We start from the raw sequence: 20,798 nt of genomic DNA on the forward strand, positions 1-20,798 counted from the left end.
CTGGTGGCCTGTCTGGTGATGTCATTGAATTGACCTATTTATAATTTTAATCCAAACCACGCACAATCATCATTACAATGGTTTCCTGGATTGTTTTTCGAAATATTTGTACTCTAAGTTTAAATTTAAATATATAATGCTGTACTCAAAAAACCTGCGTAAAAAGTACCTTGTGTAAAATACTTTTTATAAATCTAATGACTTTTTTATTGTTCTTTCAATTTAAATAATTTTCAACAATTAATACTGTATATATTTATTGACATCAAATTTAATATAATTGTTTATGTAATGGATAAATGATTTGTAGGTACCAATATCATTTAGGAAATGAAACTAATATTCCGGATTTAATTCGTGTATATTTGTTTTTTCAAAGAAACCGAAGGGCCCGAACCTTCAAAATTCCCATGGTCACGGTTGACTGGCAATCAACAAACAAATTTACGCGATATAAATCCGGAAAAATAGTTTCATTTCCTATGTGTAACAATCGCGACCAACCTTAGAACTCGATATACCATTATCATCTTTTATGACTTAAGAGTGGGCTTTCAAAATTTCATATTTTATGAACGCATATCCTGACTCGTGCCAATGTTTGATCAATGCCAAATACATACATTGACTTGTAAGTCAATGCATACATAGGTTTTATTAAACCTTTTTCTAGTAATTCAATAAGACATTTACATATATACTCTCTCCCTTAGAATAATAACGCATAGAAACCTAGTCCGCACACGCTAAGTGAGGCAAATTGAAGCGCTCCCAAAGGGCCTACACGAGCGGGCGGGCCGTTAGTGCTCAAGGTCAACTTGCACCGCGAACAGCTCCGGAATTTTAGCTAAAAATGACGAAATGTGCGGTAAATGAGTGTAAAAATACGTCAGACAAACATAAAATAGATACTAACATCACATTCCACAAGGAAGTAACGCGTTTCAACTTGTATTTTTATATAAATATTCACTAACACCGAAAATTAACCTACTACTAAAACTAGCCTACCTACATGAATTTTATTTGATTTTTGCCTCACTTGTGACAGTTCGTTTGATATGAAACTATTATTCTATACGTTATTATTCTAAGCCCTCTACCTCGATACTTTTTTTTTAAATCACACGTGTTTTGAGGTTAGACAATAGACGTAAAATTCTGAAACATATATACATACTTAAAACGCGTTTGAAAAAAAATGGTCTAAATTAACAGAGTTTCCCTTGCAGGCTGAAGAGCTTTAATGACGTCAACACCCCTGCCTCATCCCCTCACACACTCCTGTCTGTGCGTGTCATTTAAGGTTCACATGTTGAAGTGGTTGACGTTGCGGTTCCGATTTTTGTAGTACGTAAGTTATACTTGGAATCTTTTATTTCTAAAATAGCAACACTGCCAATCCTACTCGCCACACTCGGTCTCCAGTTATATTTGTACTAGTTTATCTTTCGGGGTCGGGTGACTAATTTTAAAGAAGCATTATAATTATCTACTTAGGTATGTATGTGTAACTATGTTTTGATAGGGAGTGTGTACACACACAATCGCGTCAAATGAAGGTCTTCATAAATTATATCCTTATTACAAAATTTGGCAAAGTTCTATATAATCGACTCCTTAGTCTTTCTTATGTTGTCTAACTTGACGCCGTTCTCATGACTGCAGATGCTGCTGTGTTCGCTAAAAATAGATGAGTCTACACCATTTTTGTGAGAAGTCCTGGTGTCTTGTATCCTGAGTCACTGGATAAAAGACACACATACACGTACACACACACACACACACACACACACACACACGTACTCTTTGTATTATCCGTATACGGATACTTTCGTAGATGACTCCTCACCTAAACTGTGTTGGGTAAACACAAATTTATGAATCTTTTTGATCGTTGTTGGAACAAGTAACTGATACGAAACCTAAATATGATAGATTTAAGAGAAAGTTCTAGTAACAACTCTTCAATTTCAAACGTCAAACAATGAAATAATACTAGAAGGTAACTAGCTTCGTAAAATACTTTAGACAAAGGCGCCAATCAGAATTATTGAAGATTTCTATGGAACTTGTGAAGAGAATAACGTAAAATTCGGCAATCTAAAGATAGTCACTTGAGAGATTTTTAAGAGGTGATTGTACCCGTCAATCCGAACTAATTCCTCGATTTCATAAGGGTCCATCATGGGTCAATTATCCCGCAGTCCAAATCTCGCCAAAATTTCAGGGTAACCACATAGAGTCCCAATAATTTCGTATAGGTTAACCTATTACTTTTCTGTCGGTTTCGTGTGGAAAGAATGGGAGAATATCGAGCTGCCAAAAGAACGTATTTGAGGCAACCTACGAGTCATCGTCCAGTGGGCCGTCCTAGATATCGCTGGAAGAATGGAATCGCCAAAGACCTGAAGCAGCTAAATGTGCCCGAATGGTGTGAACTGGCACAAGACCAAAAGAAGCGGCGTCCTTTGGCGTCGGAAGCCAAGATCCACTTCGGGTCTCTGAACCAGAGAAGTAAGTAAGTAACCTATTATGTTTTTATACCATTGATTATTTATTACTAGACTAGTCTAGGAACTGCGTGGCACCATTTGAAAAAAATCTATGCAAGTTTACGTGAATAAATATAGCTTACCCATCATTGCATGTTACCTGCTATCTGATGACGCCCTTTTATTGGTTTATTTATTATCGAAACCAAAGCTCAAATGGTTCATAAATTACTTATTACAATCGTTTCCTCTAATTTGTTTGTTATATTGTGTTTATAAAGTGCTTGATTCCTCATAATTATTTTGATTACAGCTACGTCTTACGACGGATTTGTATATAATCTACAATTGTTTGTGGTTTCATGACGTGTTACTTAACCCTAACGTAGTTATATTATATATGTGAATCCTGTTCAGATTATATTTTTGTTGGCTAACGTCAGTTGCAAAAAATAAAACCATATTTCATTGCTAAGTTTTTTATTCTGAATAGATTTTTAAATAAATTTATGGACAACACATTAAGAACTGTATAAATATTAATTTGATCCATGATACTTTTGTAAAACGTTTACATGCGCTTCTAGAATCATCAATTACTTGTTTTACAATTAGTTGTTTTTAAACATATTACAAAAAGGGTGCTCTTCCCGAAGTTTATAACATATTTTTATATACATATCAACTACTCATCTAATCAACTAGTACAAATAAAAACTACAAACTGCCTTCAACCTGATCATTCGGTGAATTATAGATGGCAACTTCTTCATTCGTATCCGGTACATTTCTTTCACAGATGAAAGGGTACTGAACGTCACACCAAACATCGTCTAAAAGACCGGTACGGAACATTGCCCCGCAGTACTCTTTAGTGCCACCAGGATTAGGATGAGTCGAGGAGTCGGGTTGCTTTGGAGACCAGTTTGAGTAACCTGCTTGTTCGAGACTTTGACCTGGAAGACAATTTTGTAAAAATGTATCCGAGTCTCTAAACTTGAAAGAAAATAAAAATTTGTCAAGTATGGAATAAATGTACAACATTACGTTGTGCATTTTTTCTATACTTTATATTTATACATTTATACAAACATGTCAATCCGTTGATACGTTACATCATGTGACGTGTAAATGTAGACTAGTATATAAACTAACCATGTATAGTAGTCCAAGTTCCTTGTAATTTTTTAAATCCCAGAAGCAAGGAATCTTTATAATTCGACAGCATGGTATAAGCCGGATGCTCTTCGAAGATACTGGATATTACTTTGGCCTCCTCAGCCTTGTTTATGACGGCCAGGTGTCCGCCTTCAGCCAAGCAGATTTTGTAAGCCTCTGGCCAGGTTTGAGGATGACGATGGAATTTATAGCATTGCTCTGTTGTTTCGTAGTACTTATATTCTGTAAATGAATAAATAGTCATTACCTCACACCATGAAAAACTAAGACCATATGGACATAACAGTTAGATCAATAGGATGTATCATGGTATCTCGGAAACCGTACACCAGTCCCTACAACTTCTTATATTCATCGACTTTGAATCGTGTGATGTGTGTTCGTAATTCGGGAGTAAGGCCTTATTCAGAGCGGCGCGGCGGCGCGGTGCGTGTAAATCAAATGTATGTAGACGCTCGTTGCGTTCACAGAGGCCGCGCGCGCCGGCGCCTGCTGTGGATCTACTCGCACTTAGCCGATTTGGCACTGTGTAAGGGAAGACGCCAAGACCAAGAGAATGAGCCCTAAGATTCTATTCTGAACTCAAATTTAACGATCATATTATCAATGTATGTATGTAATGTGTGCTTGGAAAAGTCTTAGCTCATCAAGCGGCAACCTAAGTTTTTTTACCATCGAGAGGCGATTTGTAATTTATATAACGCATTTGTTCGAAGAAGCTACTTGCGTGGTGATGAAATCCCCACAATAAACTCTATATTGCAATGTTGGAACGAATTTAGAAATAATTTTTGAGATTTTTGTATAAACATCTTTATGGGTATTATATCCTTATATGAACCCTAGACCATTTATTTTGAGCATGATATGCTATTGGTCGCTAAAGGTCTGGCGAAAACTGGTGCTGCTAAAATATATTTTTTACTGAATAGGAGGATATATAATTAACCCTCATCTATTGGCTCAAATTCCTTTTTCATCCCGCCAATATAACGTTACGTTCTTCGTCAGCTCAAATACCCTCTGTTCAATTTTCATTTAACCCGCACATTGACACTAACTTAGACACCATTTTTGAAGCCCTAGTCGTAATCGAATTCCTCAATACGACAAATGACATTGACGTGTTCAGTAACACTGAAGATAAATTTCTAACATCCCTGGCTACTATTTTAGACGGTCACCGCCTAAAGCTCTGCGGTCCAAATTCCGCACATTATTTGAGCGGGTGATCGACTCAATCTTCATAAATGACTATAATTTCCATGTTTAGTTATACGTACTGTAAGTGTGAGGGTGCGTTCCCACTATGTCGCGACGACAGACTGTCGTGCAGTTTACAATATCGTGGCTTGTATATTTAAATGAAGTTGTTCACATATAGAACGAAACGATTAACTGTCGTTGACGATTTTTTGTCGTTATGACGACAGATACGCCACGATAAAAACGTGACGACAGATAGTCGCAACTACTATTGTCGTCACGATAAATTTATCGTTGTGTGTTCTGCTCCCCAGTCTCCCCTCTCGTACCCCGCGCCTTCGCTTTGCATTAGCGTTGTATCGTATCCAGAGATGGGCCCAGGTTTCATACCGGCGTTTTGTTAACGCCGGGTTTAAATCGGGTTAAAACCCATTAATGCCCGAAATCGAGGGTAAAAACTATTTACTATTCTAACTATTTTGAGTTTTGTACAAATTTAATTATACATATTATAACAATACATTAAATTCTTAAATATTCCCAAAATTTTCTTTTATCACATTTCAGTTCGTCTATAAACGTTTGACATAATCCTAATGGAATTCTTTTTAAGAACATTGGATGTACCTAAAACTTTCTTTTCTTCGTTTGTTTCCTCTCCGCCTTTCTAAAAAGTAGTACGGGAGCGAAAACACACTACTGGCTTCCTAAAGAACATAGAAGCAACTGCAGTGCATCAAACGATACTGTTGTGGAAACGACAAGGCGGCTGCCTTGAAACTATAAATTGTCCACGACACAGCCACGACAGATAGTCGTGATGTGGGAACAGACTAGCGCGACAGTCGTCCAACGATAAATGAAACGTCACAACATAGTGGGAACGCACCCTAAGTTTTGTTGTTACTGATGATTAATAACGATAAGCAACATCACATATTATTTGAGTACTTTTATCTATATACTGTATTACGTAACAGTGAAACTATAGCAGACAAAATAAAAGATTTCGTTACAGTTCCTAGCGGTAGTTTGAAACCAATGCGGGCATCAGACGAAAAACTATATCGGTTTAGTTTATCTAGCACGATACCAGTAAACACGCAAACAATCGCACGAATGAAGTCCAGTAAAGTGGGAATAGTCCTCGTGCCAGTGTCAATCGCCGCTAGTACTGATGTCCTGTAAATACGCTCGACTGTTTGAGTGGCAAAATCAAGTGTATCTCCATTAATATAGAAAAGGTTACAGATAGGAGTAACTCGTTAACTATGGCTGCTGTAATACCAGGAAGAGAATAATGAGTCGGAATTGGAATTCGATTTTGAGTCCAAATATAAAAGATATTATCTAGAGTAACACGTACTTTCTAAACGTGGACTTCTCCATCCCTATACTCATTCCACATTCTCACAGCTAAAAGTGCACGTGAGGAATTCAATTAAGAGCACCAATATTTAAATCCCGTACCGAACTTTCGAAAATATTATTATACTACCAGTTTTCATTTCATCTGCTTCAGCCGCCTTCATATCTCTGTACCTATCACAAGGCTTCTCCAGGCTTTCGTTTTATGCAGTAGTACCAATGATTCTGATTTAGTGTAATTTATAGTCTCAGATATGAAGCATCTTGAAAAAGAAAACACATAACAGACTAGTGCCAAAAATACTAACCATGATCAATAGTTCCACAGTCACACATATTATTAATTTTCTTCTGCTTTCTGAAGCACATGAAGGGATATAATTGGTTGCAGTCCACGGTGTCAACGGAGCCCGCGGTGCCCGCGGAAAAAAGAACTGTGCAGTCGTTGTTCTGGATCTTTTTAGGACAGGACTGAGATTTTGTGAAGTTTACTGGCATCTTCCACAGGGGAGTACCTGCAGTGCAATATTATGTGATAATTTTTTTCTTACTGCCATATTTTATTTTCACTTTTTTGATCGAAGAATGTGGATGTCAATGTTAAGGCTGCTTTCAGAGCAGTGCTGATTTGTCTGCGAACCGCCCGCGCGGAGCTCTGGAGCATCGTTTTACAGTAACGCGTTTTGCTCCGTTCGGAACACGTTCCACGCGAACTCCGCACAGCCACCGGTGCGTTTGTGGAAGGCGACTGTCTTGCGTGAATATTCGCACTAAATTAAATACTCGATTCAGATTGTACGCACGCGGATGGATCGCAGGCGGACTGTCCGTACGGACCGTACGCAAAGCTGTGAAACCAGCCTGCATCTACTGGCTGTCTGATTGACATTCGTTGTCTTCGAACAATGAAAATAAGATCCGTGGACGAAGAGACTCAAACGATATCAAATTTACATAACGTTATTCGTAAATTTAAATAAGTTAGATTATTAGTAGACATCTTTTATCCACGATCTTCCCGTTTCCTATTGAAAGTGTTCATTACCCTCAATGGAGGTATAATCTCCTTTGGAGAACAAAGAATGGATGCCAGTGTAGAAGCCACAGTAAGCGTCACTGGTCTCGTTGCTGATGGAACGCATGGCCTGCAGCATCAGCTCGTCTGATGGAGACGCAAGGTCCGCACCTGTTGAATATGCCATTGCAATATTAAACATTTAACTAAACAATTAATTATGTACTTATTATTACACTTAGCTTTCATGCACCTCGAGAGAATTGTCTTTAAAAAACTATAGATGGCGTTCGGACTCTACAAGTACTCTAGAATTGGTCTACTACTGTTTGTCGTGTGTATGTAGCTAACAAAACATATGTGATTTTATATTTCTCGCGTTTATAGTTCATTCTAATAATAGGAATTTTAATGAATAAATTCACACACACATAAATACACATATCACATACTACAATAAAAACACTCACACGCTCCATTTTATATTGGTTTTTAATTTACTATATTTAACTCACAATGTTCATCTTTATTTTTTTTATTAAGTCCAACTGTGGGAGCGAGGGCCTGGTGATCCGTCATATAAGGAATCCTAATACGAACTCCAGATTCTCACAAACGTTCCTACATTTTTTTACTAATGATACATTATTTGCATTGCCTTTATGTGAGTGAATAAAGTTATTATTAGTAAAAAACAATTATTTTTTGAGCTGATTACCTTCGAGCTGGCATCGTGCGCGTGCGTCGAACCAGTCGGTGGGTACGCGGTGCAGCTTCAGCCAGCCGTTTACCGCTGCCACGTATTTGTAGTCAGGACGAAACTTTGGAGGTTCCCTCGCGGACGGCCTTGCATCTATATTATTTTTCGTTTTAATCAATTTCGACTACTTTTCGTTCTTATTGCATTTAAATAAAGCTTTTCTCTGACCGACAAACGTACATTCCGCGTTTATAAGTGCGGTGACTCTCCTATTGGGATAAAATACGGGTCTATTGGAATTTTATACATGTCAAATATGAATTTCGAATATTTTCCCATTTAACGTAACGTAACATTTAAGAAATGAGTTAAATGTTTTATCCGAGGAAGAGCGAAATCGAATAATTCTGCAGCAAGATGTCGCTCCAGCCCATAACAGCAGAGTCACTACTGCCAACATTAGTAACCATTTTAATACCTGGATTGGTACAAATGGTGATGGCCTGTGAGATCACCAGATCTCACCCCTTTAGATTTTTTTTGTGGGGATATGTTAAAAATCAAATTTACCTTAAATCCTATGCGAGTGTAAACGAGTTGAAGGCTGAGGTTCAGAATACGATTTGTAATACAATTCATCACAACACGTTATTAAAAGTTACTCAAAATGGATTCGTTAAAATATTAAATTTGTGTATCCAAGAAAATGGAGCTCATTTCGAGCAACTAATTAGTTACATTACCATTTTTTCGTTTTATTAAAATACGTTAAGATTTCATGGTTTTTTTTTATTTAATTAACCAATTTTGTGACATAGATTTTATTCTTATAATTAACCCTATCGATCGATGCAATAAAAGTGCAGGGGCATTTTTTTCAGATTAAAGCGGGTTCGATTCCCGCGTGTTGCTAGAAATTTTCGAAAATCTATGAATGCAGTTTTATTTCTTCTAAAAAATAAAGGAATGTTTCCTTTAAGTAAAATTTTTATCTCCAGTATTTAGAGTACTTTCCCTCCAGGTGGCATTACAAATTTCCACCCTGTATATTGGACGACAAGTTCGAACTATATTCATAACAGATATTTTTTTATATTAAATGGACTAAGACTTGCCATTGACCATTGCCTTGTGAAAAAGTTCGTAACACATCTATAAAAGTTCACAAATTAATAAAAAAAAATTTAAAAATAAAAGAGTTTCATGATCATACTTTCAACATCTTTAGTAGCGTAGAATCTCCTTGTAAAAAAGATCAGGGAAGTGCTGCCACCAAACCTATTTTTACCGCCAAGCAGTAATGTGAGCATTACTGCGTTCCGGTTTTGGAGAGTAAGGGTGCTGTAAATTACAGGCACATTGTCAGTGCCCCTCAAATCTTTGCAAAAGCTCTGAGTGGCACTGCAACTGTTATGGACAGGCGTGTAGCTTACCACCAGGCACACGACTTGTTCATCTCGTCAATTGATATTGTAAAAAATAAATAAAAAATTAAAAAACTAGCTAGCAAAGATACTAGTACTCTGAAGCAAAGTTAGGTATGTAAATATATCTACGATGGAAGCCCTTAAAAATAGCTGCATTGTATGTGCTCGGAAACACAGTCGCAGGCAGGGGATTCCATTTCTGGGCTGTGCGCATAATAAAAGATTATTTAAGCGTTCAGTACGCCTGAAGGGAATATCGACCAGATAAGGATGATATCCCGTCGTACGTCTAATGATCCGATGGTAAAAGAGCGCGGGATGATCTGACGGAGCGCATGGGCACACTCACCGAAATATATTTTATGGAAAACCAACAGACAGGCAACTTTGCGCTGGTGGGCTAAACTATGAAGTTTAGATTCGAGCTTATCGTCGCCAAACAGTCTCCTGGCATTTCGCAATGACGGAGCGAAGTCACTACAAAACGATTTAAATAATAAAATGGTAAATAAAACGTCCTTACCGATAACCCCAAGGTAAACTAACAAGAACAATCGCCACATGGTTGAGTGGTTCAGCAAACTCGATGAGATGAAGCCCGGCGAGTAAGTGGTGAGAACTCTTCGAGCAACACCTTTATATACATACCAAACCAAACAGTTTCACTTTATTATCATGTCATGTCGTTATTATCTTAAATATAAATTTGTATCACAAGTAAAGTGGCTCCAAAATTGACTTTAAAAAAACAACCTTCGTAGTGTAATTATCCGTAGTGTTCGTTACTGTGGAATCCTCAAAGATAACTAACACGCATAATATAGAAGCTAGTAACATGAATAATATGAGCCCAAACACAAGGTAGCTGCTGTACACTCTTGAGGAGTTCCTGTCGCCTGTCTGCCATTTCTATAAAAATAAAAATAAAATATTATTTGTATCAGACATCATCCATAGCAATATTATTTAAAATTAGGTTAGTAAGTGATTATTAAGTATTTAGGTAGGTTTGTATTTAAAATTAAAAAGCCATATAACCAATCCGAAACCGTTAGTTCCGGGTATAGATATACACCCCTTTGAGTAGTTCCATCCAATATTTGTGGCTGGGACCCTCTTCTCTATCCGCAATCGTCATCAGACTGCCGTTGGTGTTGCAACGCAGTCTGCATCTCAGGGAGTTCGTTTTTTTTATTAATAATCGCGAAGAAATCATCGATGCGGGCTTCGGCAAACATCCCCGACGCGTTGCAGAAGCGCGGCAAGCTGCGGATCAGCAATTGCCCCGCACCTCCAGCGCCATACGCTCACGTTCGGTATTACTATAGTCTTTAAGACGCTCGTTTACAATGTGCCCTAAATATTTGAATTCAGTGACTCTTTTGAGTACTCCGTTTAGCCATATTGGAGGTATATGTTTTGGGGTTTTAAAACCAGCTTTGAAAATTTGTCACGTAATCCATGCGTGGTTGCATATTCTTCACATAGCTCTAATAGTTTTCTCAACGCTCTGACTGACGGGGCGAACAGCACCATATCGTCCGCGTAGCTTATGTTAATTACGCTCACGGCATCGTTATAGTTACCTGCTCGAGTACTACTCGACCGGTCAATCAGATCGTTAACATAGAGGGTTGAAGAGCGTTGGTGACTTCTCACTTTACAACATTACTTTGAGTTCTTAGGTTTTCGCGATTGTTACACATAGAAAATAAAACTATTTTTTCGGATTTAAATCGCGTATATTTGTTTTTTCAAACAAACCGACGTTTCGGGCCCTTTACAGGTCCCATGGTCACGGTTGATGCAAGACAAGTCAGTCAACCTCCAACATTACTTTGATTATCATACCGATACTCAAAAATCTTATTATTAAATATGTTCCTTTTTTAGAAAAACCTAAAGTACATTATTTAAATCAATCTGTCTGGCTGAGTGATCAGTTTCACGGAGCTCGTCAAGTACTAAACTACAATACGACTACACCTTTTTGTTACATGCTGTATATGATTTATACAAGACCTATTTAACTATGTAAATCCCTTCCTGTATCAGATGATATATCGTTGTGTAGCAATGGCTTTTCGGATCAGAACGGAAATATTTTTCGCATGACACATCGCTGGCAACCTTGTGGGGTGTCGCTTTATTTGATATACGAGTAACATTATGTCAGTTGTTCATGAAATTTTGACAAACAAACCACACAGTTGTGCACTTGAAAGTAAATTTTATGTATGTTATTCAACGTGAACAGCTACATTTTAACCGACTTTAAAAAAGGAGGAAGTTCTCAATTGTACTGTATTTTTTGTTTCTTTTGTTTGTAACGCGATAACTTTGGGAATCGATTTTGATGATTCTTTTTTGTTGGAAAGAGAGTACCTCAGTATTGGTCCCATTTAAATTTGAAGAAAATATTCCACCTCTAAGGGCGGCAAACTAGGGGATGAATCCGGTTTCGCGCACTTTCCGGTAACCGATTTCAATAAAACTTGGCAAATAGATGTAATTCCACGAATTTTTGAGGTCGTTTTTTAAGTACTCTGCACTGACATTATTAATAAAACAAAAACGTATGCTGTAAGGTCCGAATACCCCGGTATGATATTGATCAAGTACAACATCATTCTCAATCTACCGAATGCTCCACATGGTCAGGATATAGACATTAAGAACTGGCCATTATCTTGGTAACGTAAATTTGCCTCGTTTTATTATTTTTACTCACACCATATAAATCACACAACTACTCGCATGGGGTCCTCACTAACACCAATTTATTACGAAGATTTCTAACTAATGGTCGTATTAAATAAAAGACTCAATATTACACATGATACCTTCTACAATATACAGTGTTTTTTTAAGGGTAGTGTTTAACCGATCACCAAAAAAAAAACAGGTTTTTTTGCAACCAAATATGCCACTTCCCCACGGTGTGACTTCCTTACACCGTCACCTCACCTTTTTGTATCGCCTCTCTCCGCTTGTATCCTATCATTTTTTATTTTACATGTATTTAAATTTTAAATTTTAATTGTTCCATCTTCCTTCACTTTCTCATTTTGTTTTCGTACCACGGTCACTCCCTGCTCGACCGCCACAACAGTCGGAGCTGTTTCAAATTCGATCGCGTATAATCACTAATTTTGGTTCTTTACTACGTTTATAATCATTAAATAAGCTAAATCATGTGTAATAATTTATAACAGTCTACAGCCTTCATGTACCTATACCTGTAATTCAGTTACTCGGCCCATTTAGGGGTAAGTGCCTTTATTAAAGTGTAGGGAGTATTTTTTAGTGTTGTACCTGTTTTTTTTACATTTACCTTTCCTATTTCACTAAAAGGTACATACATCAGTCTACCGGAATGAAACATCATTTTATTTGACATATTGGTCTAATTGTACAATTTGTCCAAAACAATAAGATCAACAAAAAAAATTGCAACAAAGTCTAATGCTTAAAAATCGTAGTTTTTTTAGGATTTGCAAGTAAAGGTTCAATTTAGTTCCAATATTATGAATTTATTACAAGAAAATCAGCTCCAAAGCTTAAAATAAAAAAGCAAATAAATTAAAAAAATTAAAATAACTTTTATTAACCTTTGCCCAGCATCGTGACATAATAACTTAATAAAAAAAAACTTTTATCGAATTATTAAAGCGGGTTTTGCTTTCGCAAGACGTCCACGCTTCCTTTTCATTCTATATCTATGTTCCTTTTCTGTCCGATTAGAACATTTTTGGCGTCTGCTGGTGGTACCACATACATGAGCCGGATCGCGTGCCCTACAACATGACCTTTTTTGACCGTTTGCATTTATAGTTTTTGAAAAAATGAGGTCAGTTTCACTTGCACAGCGTTCTAGCTTATTCATTCATTCTAGTCTAGTTTTGATACATGTTTTTAAATTATTTTTGATACTAGCTTTATCAGACAGTGGTTTTATTAGCAGTGAAATGTTTTTTTAGATCTAACTTTTAAACTGTTTAATATGTTTTTAATTTTTTAAACTGATCACCGGCCTTTAGTGCCTTTTAATAAAAACATGGGTATCTCAGTTATCACAGCGCTAAAATTACAAAGGTATGCGATAATATTATCAGCCTATAACTATATAGTACAATACATTTCTAGTGAAAACAATTTAGTGGCTTTTTATCTATTTTTCTCGGGCTCCGTTATCGGAAACCAGTTCCCAGAGCGATAATGAGTTTGATACTTTCAGTTCTTTAAAATTTTTAAGCTCTGCTTGTTTCGCTGTAACCTTGGAGGATATAAAAAGCTACGGAAACCGCTCCCAGAACGCGCTCTGAAGATTGGTTCTTCCTTCATCACAACCGCCTTAGCTTTTGTTGCTCTCGCAGCTTGTTCTGCCAATTCCAAAGCTCGAGCAAAGGTCAATGTCGATGGTTTTTCCTCGAACGATTTGTCGCGTTCAGGACCTGAGTCTGGGCCGAGGACGAATCGATTCCTCAGATTTGATTCCAGAGCGGTGCCGAAGTCGCAATAACTTGCCAACCCCCTTAGTCGCGCCGCCCAGTCGTTCAGGCTTTCACCTGAACTCTTTGTCGCCCCGTAGAAATTTGCTATGTCCGTAAATGAACATGTTTCGACTTTAAGTGAGTGTCGAGTAATAAAATCAGTTTGCTATACTTTAGATCGTCAATATTCTTGGGGTAGGCCAAATTGCGAACCAACCGGTACGTTAAATCCGACAAGTGTGTAATTAATATCGCAACCTCGTTTACTGTTTTTGTGATCGAAAACAGGCAAATTTCCCAAAAAACGTCATTACGTTACACTTTTTTTTTTCACACACGAAGGTAGTTTCGAATCTCGTCGCCATCACTGGCATCACATCGGATATCGGATCAGTGGTATCGGAGCTAAGTAAAAACCGGTTCGAGTGACGAACGATTTATTACTGATGACGCATCGGTCCCACGCCAATAGCCATCATACAAATCAGAAACTTACTTGAATAATGAACATAATTTTATATGTATTGAATTTTCTGATATGCACTTAAATATTTTCCTTTTTTTAAATGGGTCAGTAAGGCGAAATTTGAAACCATAGAAGGTACAAAAAACTGTCCAACCCAGTTATTACCACTGTCGGTTTAAAACAACGTCCTAGAAAAAAATGTTGGTCTTTTTGTGGGTAGTTTGAAAACATTCTGTGGGTGTTTATGAAATGTTTAATAATTTGTCATTCTGTGCGAAATCTCCGTTTTCGTGTCACTTTTATTTTCTGTGAATTTAATTGTTTTCTGTGCAAGTTTAACAACATGAGTTTTCGTGGGTGAGTAATAATAATATATTTGTACTTTGCGTTTATAAATTTTCAATGATATTGCAGTTTGTTCAGTAACTGATAATATAACTTGAAAATACTTAAATAAATACGTGTTTTGAGTACCAATATTAACCGATAAAGTAGGTGTTGTTTATAAACGCCTGTAGTAAAATGTATTACTATATTGTCGTAATGTAATATACCTAAGCACTTTTTACTTTCAGATCACATTCAAAAGTTGTGAATCTCCATGAAATTATAGAGGAATTGGAGAAGGATGATGATGAGCCTGTTCATGGCTTCTTCACTATAGTTCCATCAGAAAAACTACAATACCGATGTAACTGATGAAGGTTTTGGAGATGAAAATGAAGTTTTACTTCATAACTTACCAGGTTCACAGTTTCGAGTCTCAGCAGAAATTGACCACAACACTGATAAGAGCGAGGATGCACAATTATCAAAGCATCCACGAATCGAACCAAGTCCAAGCTAATTTCTTTCGGAACAAGCTACGTCGTCGGGTGCTCAAGAGCTAGTCTCAAAAACAATGGTTTCAAGAAATAAGACCTGCAATTGGTTGTCTAGAGATATTCGACTCGTACATCTCCCTTGGAAACCAAACTCCAGTGCGAGTTTCCAAAACAGTCCGCTGTACTACTTTGAAAGCATGCTTGATAATTCCAGCTTATTGGAAACCTACGGAAAATCAGAAAAACGTAAGCTACGCCGCTCTTCTCAAGCTAAGCATGACATGTCGCGATACGATGAGGTAGAGCACATCATAAAATACAGACCAGAACAACTTCGATGTGGATTAATGCCACAAGCACGCTAAGTTTTATTGCAAAATATGTGCCGTTACTTTGCACCCCAAACATTGTTTTGAAATGTATCACACTCCTTGAATTTGTTATGATAATTATAAAAATTAAATAAATATGCATATTTGCTCAAAGAAAACATTACTATTCCAAATAAACTAGCTATTGTAATATAATTCTGATATTTAAACTAGTTCGTTTTTAATTTACTCACAACATTGTTGTAGTAGTATATATACACAAGCAGCACACCTATATCTAAATATATACTATAAGATATCTAATAGAATTTAATTCGATTGAATATATTAAGAGTTCAAACTCCTAGACAATTTAAAGTGAAAGTGGGCACAACTTTATTAGTAGATCACAAGAGTGCTTTGAGAAATTATCTATAGGTAGTGTTAAGAGTAATTCTTATCTTATTCTCAAGTAACCCTTCTAATGATCATCAGCCAAATCTTCATCCACTACTGGGTATAAATTAGGGTACGTAGATTGTTGTGACATGAATCAATAGCCGACAGCAATATAAACAAGATATTATATACGACAAAATCTCCTCAAGTATCACCTATCTGATATAAGGCATTATATTTGCACCAGACTCGCCACGAGAAAGTTAATCTACAAGGAAAATGAAATTTGTAAATTTTCTTCAACATCCACACGAGTTCAGATAAGCAAACATTGATAAAGAAGAAATTCTTATCTTGACACTGAATGCTTTAAGTGTACTAATATTTCATTTTAAGAAGGCTGAGTTAACAATATTTTTTGGCTACTTAATTACCATATTTACCGTATTTTTGTGAATATTTTAAAAACTTACCTTTACACAGACGCGCTTCAGGGGGAAAAGCGATCCGAAACGCTATCGCTTTACAAGTGAGGCCACACCAACATCATACGATCAATGACGCCGGTCGTACGACCAGTGACGTCGGCGCCGCGCCTGCACATCGCTTGTCGCCCTCGCAAGCTAGCCGACCCCGCGGGGCGGGCGCCCCTCCTCTTGCACCTCATCGCTTCAAAACCCAGCACTGCGCGCCGAGCACCGAGCACTCTGCTTGCTTCTCGCTTTGGAAACAGACGCGCTTTCTAATTATTATACTGCTTTGTATTTTTACGCTGTTCTTGTCATTTTTAATTTCTTTAAAGTTCCCTAGCATTCCTTCCTTTCGCTTTCTTGTCATAGTTTCAAGAATACGTAGTTCGGGTTCGAGTCCCGAATTAACAGATAGGAGAAACGAACGCACTCCTACAACATTTTGATCTGCAATTCTCAAAACTCGCCGAGCATAAGCGGTCACAATTGTGTTGATCGTTAAATGTGTGTTTTTTTAATGAATACACTTCAGTTTTGTGGCTTTAACGCGTTTTTCTACCAAAAACAAATGGTAAATTTATATCTCCAGTCTTGGCGTTTTAGAGATTTTAAGTAATTGGAGAAAAAGTGTGTACGGGAACCCGAATTCATCCCGTAATTTGCCACCCTTAGAGGTGGAATATGTTCTTCAAATTTAAATGAGACCATTGCAGAGGTACCCTCTATATGACAAAAAAAGAATCAAAATCGATTCACAAATAATAATACAATGTATGTTACGATGCACACAAAAAAACGCAGTCGAATTGAGAATGAGATCGTTTTGTTCAAGTCGGTTAAAAATAATTTTTTTCAAGTTTCGAAATATACATTTTTGTTTTGATTTTTTGATGCATTGTGGTTGAAAATTGCGACGAGAAAAGTTGCTGAAAATCCCCCTAATTTTTTCTTGATTAAACGTAAAGAATGAACCGAAACTAATCAGTGTAACGGGCGTAATTGCATAATATTGCCATCGAGATAGGAGATGGAAGATAGTAATTTTCCCAACTGGTTTAAAAGAAAAGCGAGTTTATTTTAAAAAGTGAAGTACCTCTCAATCTTTGCAAAAAATTCACGTGTCCCGTATCCCGTAAGTATTCAGAGGACGCCACAGGCGTCTGAACTTTTCCATACCGTTTTTGTGGTATGGATGTGGTATATATTTTTGCAATTTTTACTGGAATAACAAATTTTTGAGTGCTTATGGACACGGATACCGTTATAAAACTTTTTATTCACATAGTGATAAACAGTGCTGACTAGCGACGGCCTCTTCTAGCGTACCTTATCAAGTATTTCTTATCTGTGTTTGCAAAAAGAAAATGTTATGTTTTTATGATTTAGCAGTTTACATTTGGTAATAATTGTTCTTTGGTAACTCGTGTAGATGACAGGTAGGCGTTATTAAATATATACGTATATGTATTTCTTTTTTTTATAATATTAAGTTAGTGACGGGACGACCAAGTCGTACGCCTGGTGGGAGCTACACGCCTGTCCATAACAGTTGTGGTGCCACTCACAGCTTTAAATTTAAATCTGAGACATTAAACCTGTCACTCTGAGATATAAGTTGACAAGTCCCATGTGCCTGTAATTGCACCAGCACAGCTACCCTTCAAAATTGGAACACATTAGTCTTGACTGCTTGGCGGCAGAAATGTATAATGTGGCAGTACTCCCCTGGACGAATTCTTTCACAAGAAGCTCTACTACTGTTAAAACATATGTTATATACTTTTTTTTTATTCTAATGTAAGTGTGCATTTGACCTCCATCTCACCTGATGGAAAGTGACGATGAGGTCGACGATGGAGCATGCATACCTAAATAATACCTATTCACTCTCGCCTTGAAACGATCTAAGTTATAACGTTGAGGGAACAAGTCTGCAGGCAGGAAATTCCACTCCATAGCCGTTCGCCATATAAATGTGGAAGCGCAACGCTTCTTGCGAATCTTTGGAATATCCACACACTCTCCGTGATTTAGCCGTTCACGCGATGCACTCCTCCTACCGCAAAATGGCGGCTATTTGGTTTCGCAAATTAGAAAAGCATTCAGTTTAAATACAAGTTTAAATAAAAATTATTATTCTGCATTGCTAAATAAATACCCTCCGTACTACCAACAAAAAATCTGAAATAGAATGCAGTAATACACTCAAATCCTGCACTTAAAAAGCACTAATGAAAATTTTGGTGTACTTGGATAAATATGATAATATTCCGTTTGAGTGGTTCTAACATTTATCATGAAATTACTCCTTAAAGTATAGTTTATAAACATTTATATTCAGGGTAAACTTAAAAAACGCTACTCACGGTATGTTTTCAATAAATAAACACCGAAATCACCAGCCCAAACAATAACACACGCGATTGTCGTGACGTATTTTTGAAATTGTTTATTTTTTTAAATGACAGACCCAGGCATTAAAAACTTTATGGTTTGCTAAAGTAGTTACCAAAATAGCAATTAATATTAGTTCTTTTACCTGTTATAACTTCGATATCCGATAAATCGGTATAAAATCATCACCGGCACCTCTAGGTGTGGTATGCGTCTACGGCTGTACCGCGTGAGCGGATATCCTGTGAAATACCGATAAGCAGGCAACTTTACGACTCTGCAGCTTTGCCTCTACTAATTCCGAGTCACCTATAAGCCTCTTGGCACGCATGTCAATTGAATCCAAGGTGGTCAGTTGATATGTAGCAGAGCCATCCCAAAGGTGGCAACAGTACTCCATACACGACCGGACTTGTGCTTGATACAGCTGACGCAACTGTCCCGGTGTGAAGTAACGCCTCTCCTGGAAAGGATGCCAAGCTTCCCGGCTGCATTTTTGGCCATGGATCCAATGTATCTGCCGAAGTTCAGATTGGACCACAGGTCCATTCCAAGTAGCTGAAGACAGTCGGCTATCGGTATGGATATATCACGAAAAGTCGGAGTCAGCTCAAAGGGACTCCGTTTAGTGGAGAATAGACACGCCTGCGTTTTGGTAGCGTTAAATTTGATAAGATTGGCATCGCCCCAATCGGAGACTACCTTGAGCGTCAAATCTAAACGGCTAACCATGGACTCTCGACAAGACTGGATTTCCTCTCCACTGACCTTTGCATTGGTCAAGTATCTATCTACTGTGCTGTCATCAGCATACGCAAAGGTACCTGGAATTAACATGTTATTGTTTTGCAGCAGAAAGAGAGTTGCAGACAGTACGGAACCCTGAGGAATCTATCGCCATACGTTCGCAAGAGTAGCCTTCTAAGACCACTCGAATGGAACGTCCACTCAAGAAATCCGAGATCCAATTGCAAAGGTAAGTGGGAAGCCTATAACATGAAAGCTTGCTTAAAAGGCTTGCGTGCTAGACCCTGTCAACGGCTTTAGAAATGTCCAAAGACACTGCAAGTGCTTCGCCTTGCTTTTCTATAGCCTCGCTCCATATGTGACAGGCATACACAAGAAGATCCCCGGTAGATCGCCCTCGTCGGAATCCATACTGGCGATCTCTGAGGAGGTCATTGTCTTCAAGGTTTGACAGGAGACGGTTATTGAGTACACGTTCCAGAGTCTTGCAGAGTATGGAAGTGACTGAGATAGGTCTACAGTTGACACTGTCAGCTCTGCTTCCCTTTTTGGCCACAGGTTGCACGTTTGCAAGCTTCCACGACCTGGGAACTACACCAGTCTCAAGTGAGAGGCGATACAGGCTTGTGATAACAGGAGACAACTCAGGCGCACAGTTACGTAGGACTACCACTGGAATTTCTTCTGGCCCGCTAGCACACGCTAACACGCTTTTGCATTTCTTGGCGGCTATATTAAAAGCTTTCTTCAGATTCCGAGTACTCGGAGCTTTGCGCAGTCAAGCATCTGCCCATGCTTGGTACGCGGACTGCTTTCGTACTTCAGTACGACTGCAGTGAGCGTTAAACCGTGGACGAGCTTGAGGTCCATTGGGTACATCGGAGTACGGTATGTAACACTCCATACCCAAACGCAAGACCTCGACTATAGCATCAGCACAGCTCGACGAGTCTCCTGAAGAAAAGCAAACCTGCTAAGGATATGACGCAAAGGAATGGCGCATTTCTTCCAATCTGCTAACCTGTATCGCCACATCTGTCTTATACCACTAAGGCCCTGATCGGGTGGGGAGTATACGGATACAGTTTTCACCAGACAATGGTTGGAAGTACCCAGTGGGGCATCCACAACCACAGAGTATCGGTCCGTATCAGTTGTCAGCAGAAGGCCCAAGTAATTAGCCGTATGAGATTCAACATCTGGTATCCTAGTAGCACAACTGACAAGCTGGAGAGGCCAGCATGATCGGTCATCTGGTATGGGAACAACCATTCTTGATGGTGTGCATTAAAGTCCCCCAGAAT

At 38.0% G+C, this 20,798-nt stretch overlaps 1 protein-coding gene across 1 annotated transcript; it reads right to left on the reverse strand.

Moving 5' to 3' along the window:
* Positions 1 to 2,967: 2,967 nt before the first annotated feature.
* Positions 2,968 to 10,091, reverse strand: LOC113229104 (secretory phospholipase A2 receptor-like). Its single transcript, XM_026462597.1, has 6 exons — positions 9,914 to 10,091; positions 7,982 to 8,116; positions 7,294 to 7,434; positions 6,557 to 6,763; positions 3,651 to 3,896; positions 2,968 to 3,451 (listed from the first exon to the last, which is right to left on the reverse strand). The coding sequence occupies exons 1-6, from the start codon at positions 9,951 to 9,953 to the stop codon at positions 3,213 to 3,215; spliced, it is 1,008 nt and encodes a 335-aa protein (XP_026318382.1). The 5' UTR covers positions 9,954 to 10,091; the 3' UTR covers positions 2,968 to 3,212.
* Positions 10,092 to 20,798: the final 10,707 nt, after the last annotated feature.

Source organism: Hyposmocoma kahamanoa, unplaced genomic scaffold, assembly GCF_003589595.1.
Source record: "Hyposmocoma kahamanoa isolate Upper Pololo Valley unplaced genomic scaffold, ASM358959v1 277, whole genome shotgun sequence".
Lineage (NCBI taxonomy): Eukaryota > Metazoa > Arthropoda > Insecta > Lepidoptera > Cosmopterigidae > Hyposmocoma > Hyposmocoma kahamanoa.

Coding starts and splice junctions, on each gene's coding strand:
- LOC113229104 (XM_026462597.1), bottom strand. CDS start 9,953: ATGTGGCGATTGTTCTTGTTAGTTTACCTTGGGGTTATCG. Junction 8,117..9,913: donor AGTTTACCTTGGGGTTATCG/GTAAGGACGTTT, acceptor AAAATAATATAG/ATGCAAGGCCGTCCGCGAGG. Junction 3,452..3,650: donor AACTTGGACTACTATACATG/GTTAGTTTATAT, acceptor ATTGTCTTCCAG/GTCAAAGTCTCGAACAAGCA.